Here is a 6,057-nt window from a genome sequence, read left to right on the forward strand (position 1 = left end):
AGGCTCCTCCAGAAGAGGAAGAAAAAGGAAAAGACAAAAAACAAAACCCAGGGGTTCATAAACGTGTGTGGTGGAGTGTGGATAAACCACCATGGGAAAGAGGTGGGCAGGGAGAGAAAGAGGTTTTTTAAAAGTTAGGGGGGTGGGGGAAGCGAATGGCACCCGGGGGTGGGGGTGGGGGGTGTGGAAGGCCGAGCTTGACCCAGGGTGGAGGAGAGTGGAGGAAGCCTGAGCCAGTCCAGAGAGCACTGGCGAGAAGGTGCCGGCGGCCAGCAAGGCGCTGGGCCGGGGCCGCTGTGCTGCGTGGTTGAGAAGGACTCTCGCGTTTGCCGTGTTCACAGCTTGGAGTCCGCTTTGGACGGCCGTGGGCCCTGGGGTGGGGGTACCAGGGTCAGGTCTGCCAAGCTCTTGGCGCTGCCCAGGGCCAGGGACCTCCGCAAAGCCATGCCAAATCCGTGCGTCGCCGCCGTTTGGCAGTGGGTGCCTGGGAACCAGTGCTGCGTCTCAGGACCAGTCTTTGAGCTTTGGGAAGGGCCTGGGGAGGGCCTGGGGTGGGCGACCTGGGGAGGCGTGCGCCTAGGGAGTGACCGTGAGATCCCGGTCGTCCTTCCCGGAAGAGGACGGAGACATGGGCAATTCGTCGTCATCCTCGGAACACTTGGCTGAGGAGAGCGACGCGCACTTGCAGCCTTGCGGTGCGCCCCCGCCGGCACCCGCGCTTCCGCTGCCGCCGCGGTGGTTGCTGCCTTTGCCCTCCTTCTTGTGCTTCACCCGGCGGTTCTGGAACCAGATCTTCACCTGCTTCTCGGACAGATTCAGGTAGGTCGCGATCTCGATGCGGCGCAGGCGGGACAGGTACATGTTTGAGGCGAACTCTCGCTCCAGCTCTAGCAGCTGCGTGCTGGTGAACGCCGTGCGCATCCTCTTGCTGCTGGGCAGCTGGCTCGAGCTGCTATCTGGAGGGGGTGGGGATGCAGAGAGGGAAGCGATCAGACCCTTGCGTTGTGGGCCCGATCCTCCGGTAGGCGGCTGTCAGAATCCCGGAACTTCGGTCTCTCACCCACCTCTTTGCCCCGAAACAGAATGCACAGCAGCGTAACAGCGGGCGCCTCCTCGCCAAGCCTCGGGATACAGGTACTCCCAGAGTCACGCGGCCTCTGCACTCCTTTATGGAGCGCCCAGAGCCCCAGCCCTCGCTCCCTCCTGAGAGCCCCCGCCAGGACCTTCTGCCTCACTCTCCCTCCCGGCGTCCAGTCCCGTCCCTCCAGCTGCACACCACCTGGATTGACCCCCTTAAGGGCCCGACATGACCCTCCGCCCCCAGAACGCCCAGGGTCCCCTTCCCTTATCCCTGCCTGGCCAACTTTAGTCTGCCCTGTCCCCCTGCGCGGCGGCCTGGCTTACCCACTGAGATGCAGTGGAACTGCCTGGGGTCGGGCAGCGGATAGGAGGTCTGGTAGAGCGCGGCGGCGGCAGCGGCGGCGGGGCCGTGAGCGACCCCGGGCGACACGGCCGAGTGTTGGCGGCCCAGGGGCGCGTGGCAGTATTGCGAGCCGAAAGGCGGGAAGGACGCCTTGAGCAGAGGCAGCGCGGGCGGCCCGGGGGGCCCGTGCAGCTGCGAGGCGGTGACGCAGAGCGGGCACACGCACAGCAGCCCGGCCTTGCGCGCGTGGCAGGCGCCAGGCGAGAGGCCGTGCAGGGCGTGCGGCGGCGGTACCGCGTAGGGAAAGAGCGGTGGCGGGCTGCCCTCCGGCGCCTTCTTCTCGCCTGCCTCGCGCAGCACCAGCGAGTCCACGAGGAAGGAGCGCGGCATGGCCCCGGTGCGCGGTCGTCCCGCCGCCAGCCCGCTCTCGGCGCCCCGCGGATTTCGGGGCTCTCCACGCGCTTCCCCGGGCCGCGGCCGCGCGCAGCTGCCTCTTCCGGCGAGGCCGAAGGCACCGCTGAGGCCGGGACTGAAGGAGCCGCCGCTGCTGCCGCGGGCGCCGCCCAGAGAGCGCGGGGTGCTGGCCAGCACTAGTGGTGCTGAAAGGCGCCGGCGGCGCCGCTTAAATAGGACTATTGCCATGTGATGGGCTACGCCAGGAGCGGCCCGGGCCTCTCAATAGGGTTTTTGTGCCTTTTCTCTTGGCATTCACTCTGCACGCTTCCTCATTATTTCACTTGTTAACTAAATGAACTGCATAATGTACTCTATTCTTGTCAACCCCACCCACGCCGTAACTGGCGCCCTCGCCCCCTCCTCTCCCTTTTGCGGGTTTATTTTCTCATTCTCCTGCGATTTAATATTCTTTTCTTTCTCTTTATTCTTTACTCCCCTTTGGCTTTGCATTGGCGATCGGCCCGTTTATCTTATTGATTTTGCACCCCCGCTGCCTCACTTCCACAGATCCCCATGGGCGCACACCCCCATCTTCTCTGCGAACTCGGACCGCGTCCCCCTCTTTCTCTCATTCCTCCCTGGCCCCCAAGATCTGGCTGCCTCCACTCAGTTTGCTCAACTCGGCGCTGTGCAACCCGCGGGTGTCCCCACAGCGGGCCTCTGACTTCCACCTGTGGAATCGCTTCCCCTCTCCCTGTGTCAGAAGCAGGAGGACCAGGGCTCCTGCAGGGGTGGTGCCGCTGGGCAGAGAGGAGAAGGGCTCGGTGTTTCTTATCCAGCACTAGCCCCATCGCTGTCCCTGCTTTTGCTAAGTTTCTCAAATAGTCTTAACTTTGATGCTGCCTGTAATGCCCAGTCTTTGTTCGGGAGATGCTAGTCAACCAGCCCTTTCCTCCAAACGACATGGCTGTGGATATAAAGAGGAAAACAGTTTCTGAGAATCACGGACAGAGAGACAGGGAATAGGAGGGAAGCCTGGCTCGTTGAGATCTCACACCGCACCAGATGTGGAGAGCGTGGTCACGCTGCGCTCCCGCACACCTCAACAGACCTGTGGGTGTGCTGGGAAACCATTGTTTTCCTGAAGCTCACCTTGGAGGAGCAGCTCGAAGGGCAATTGTACTCCCAGCTTCTGCTGCCTTCGCCCACCCGGGCGAGCTCCCCTCTCCCCAAGACCTGCTCCTGCCGCGTCACTCTCTTCTTTCTGGTCACACAATGGTTAAACAACTTCAAACGCCCTGCGTTGTGTACACAGCTTCAGCTTTTAAAATCGTCCTCTGGGCTCAAAGCTGCTTTGCCCAGGAGCGTTTTCCATACAATAGGAAATTAGCATAAATATTTCGAATTTACAGCCTAAGACTTTTCATGGAAGACGTTTACTTTCGATTTTATTGGAAACAAGTTGCTGCAGTCACCTGCTCTGAGCCTTGAAAGGAATTGTGAGAGATGGAGAAGGGAAGCTTTCTGGATGGGGGAATCATTGCAGCGGAATAAGACAGCCCCAAATCGAAGCATTTACATGGCTTTTCGTTATTGATGATACCTTTGCAATAACAAGAGACAGCAACAAATTATAGCTGATTAAAAGCAAAGAGAATATGTTGTAGAGAAAATGACGGATTCCATAAATGAGAGAGGGGCAGTGGGGAAAATAATCTGGACCGAGGGCCTGTCCTCCAGCAGCAGGAGTAAGGACTCAGGGCTTCCTTGTTTGTTTCGCGTAGGAGGCAGAGGTCCATTGCTTTCCTCTCCTCGCCAAGGCTCCCCACTCTAAGTGGTGTTTGCAAACAAGTCAGAGTGCACCAGTGCAGCTTAACGCCCGTTCTAATTGCTCTCTGGGAAATTTGGGCTGGCCTGGACTATGGAGACTGAGTCCAGAACTGGACCTGGGCTGGGAGAGGGGCTCCCCACTGGGCAGAGTGCGGGCGGGACCCTGCGGGGTGAGAGGGGCCGCCACTGTGCCCAGGGGCCGGGAGCCCGCGAAGGGTCAGTGCAGACCTCTCCAGGGAGTCACAGCCCGTGCCCGGGGAGGAAGGGGTTAAGAGCCCCTGAATGCGAGCAAGGCCAAAGTACTGGGAAAGAATATCTGGGGAGGGGGGGAAATAACCAGTTTTTTTTTTCCTCTCCAGCCTCTGGACCTTATTGAATGTCATTGAAGAAAGTTTTGAATGCCAGATAAAGAGAGGCGAATTAAAGTGTGTGACAGCGGAGGATAAGCAAACACAAAGAGAACTCTGTCACACTTTGGGGCAAAATCCGTGGGCTTTTTACCAAGTCTCTTCGCTATGATTGAATTAAGTAATAGGAAAACATTTTCTTTCAGTTTAGAGCCATTAGACAAAAACTTCAAAGCGAATAACACTTTTTAATGTGCGGCCCACAATGGATTGGGTTTTGTGCTGAAATGTTTAAATGGTTTGTTGTGCAACTCGGCGCGGGAGAGACCCAGGCCCAAGCAAAACAGCATCCCTGAGAGTGTTTTCGGGAGGCCTGGAAAGAGCGCACGTTTAATCCTCCGTCTCTAAACCCGGCGGGTTGTGGCCGGAAAGGGGGCTCCCTGCTCGGTGGTCCTCGGCCGCCGGCTGCGCCCCAGGAATTGTATAATTTCAGAAAGAAAGTTCTGTGAACCCTCGAAAGACTGGCTCCTCCGGCCGGGCAAGAGCCGGGGCGCGCGCGCCGCGGGCGTTTGGGCGCCGCCCGGGGAGGGTGCCCAGCGCGCTTTGGCCCCGAGGCCCTTGCAATCGCCTGTCTTCCGACCGCCGCCCTCCAGCCGGGGGAGGTGGGAGAAGGGGGCCGCCCCCCCGGGTGTACGGCTTTCTCGTTCAAGGCGCCTCCCAGGGCCGGCTTCAGCGGGGTTAGAACTGTCTTCACCCGAGCAAACGCCCCCCAGGGCGGGGCGGGGGTGGGAGGAGGCGGCGGGATTAGCCTGACAGCCCAGGAGAGGGGCCCTGGGGAGCGCCTCGGCCTGGTGGGCCCTGCGCTGCCCCTGAGCTGGTTTTCAAGTGTCCATCAGGGACAGTTCAACACGGAATAATTTCTCTTGTCCCGGCCTTTTCTTCTCCTTTCAGACTGCCTTCTTCCCTGTTGGTATAGAGAACAGCCATTTTTTTTCTCCTGGAAATGTAGCTCTAAAATATTTGCAGCAAGAAAACTGCCTGAATTGCAGGTGGGGAGGGTCCTGGTTCCATTATCTCATTCACATATTTCTTTAAATGTCATTTTCCTTCTCAGGAAGGCCAAGTTACTTAAAAATATCACCTCTCTTTCTCCAATACTCTCCAGATGCTTCCTTACTTTATAAATACCTTGTAACTCTGCGTCATTTACTCATTTGTTTTTCTGCTCCCCCTTCACCTCCCCCCAACATACACTGAAATATATGCTTCACGGAAGACTTTTTTGTTTTTGTCTTTCTTGTGCATTACTGTATTCCAACTCAGAAGAGTTCCTGGCACATAGTAGGTGCTCAGCATACATTTGCAGGATAAAAAATGAATGAAAGTGACATGACTCCGGAGGCAGCATGGGTAAGAGAACTTTGCCTGCCTAATACACTTAGACACTTGGGAACATGGCAGGGGTGGCTGCCCTGCAGGGACTGTCTGACCCTCCCCCAGCCATCATACCCTCCCCAGTGCCCGAGCAGGACAGGAGCTCAATGTGTTTGTTGCCTGAATGGCAGATCTTAGGCATTCAAGGCAATTTTAGTGTCCTGCCCTGGAGAAGTTGGATGCACCCATTGGTCACTCAAGGCTAGGGTTGTCATCCATGTCTTTTCATGATGGAAAGGAAGAAAGGTTGGTTAGAAAGAGACAGATATGATGTATGCTCCGGAATTATCAGTGACCATTTCTTTTCTCTCTGGGTGAAGGCGATGGGGTGGGAATTCTCATTGTTAAGAGAGGGACTGCTCCCTTGACTGAACCACTAGTGATTCAGATCAGTCCCCCAGGAGAGAGCAGACTGTTCAGCTGACAGAGGGGCAGGAGAAAGCCTGATTCATCAGGGAGTGCTGAGTGCATCTGGGAGACAGGAATGGGGGGCAGGGAGGGGTGCTCGATATGGGTGTGGTCAGGAAGTGGAGGTCGAGCGGTGAAGGGCCAGGCTCACAGCTCTGTACTCGGTCCTACTAAAAAAGTTTTAACCAAAGAGTCAGATCTGAACTTGAAACATATAAC

The 6,057-nt window shown here is 57.3% G+C and overlaps 1 protein-coding gene across 1 annotated transcript; it reads right to left on the reverse strand.

The window, feature by feature from the left end:
• Positions 1-576: 576 nt before the first annotated feature.
• Positions 577-1,813, reverse strand: GSX1 (GS homeobox 1). Its single transcript, XM_031465630.2, has 2 exons — positions 1,405-1,813; positions 577-956 (listed from the first exon to the last, which is right to left on the reverse strand). The coding sequence occupies exons 1-2, from the start codon at positions 1,811-1,813 to the stop codon at positions 577-579; spliced, it is 789 nt and encodes a 262-aa protein (XP_031321490.1).
• Between the last annotated feature and the right edge of the window lie 4,244 nt (positions 1,814-6,057).

The sequence above is a fragment of the Camelus dromedarius genome, chromosome 13 (genome assembly GCF_036321535.1).
Source record: "Camelus dromedarius isolate mCamDro1 chromosome 13, mCamDro1.pat, whole genome shotgun sequence".
In the NCBI taxonomy this organism is placed as follows: Eukaryota; Metazoa; Chordata; class Mammalia; order Artiodactyla; family Camelidae; genus Camelus; species Camelus dromedarius.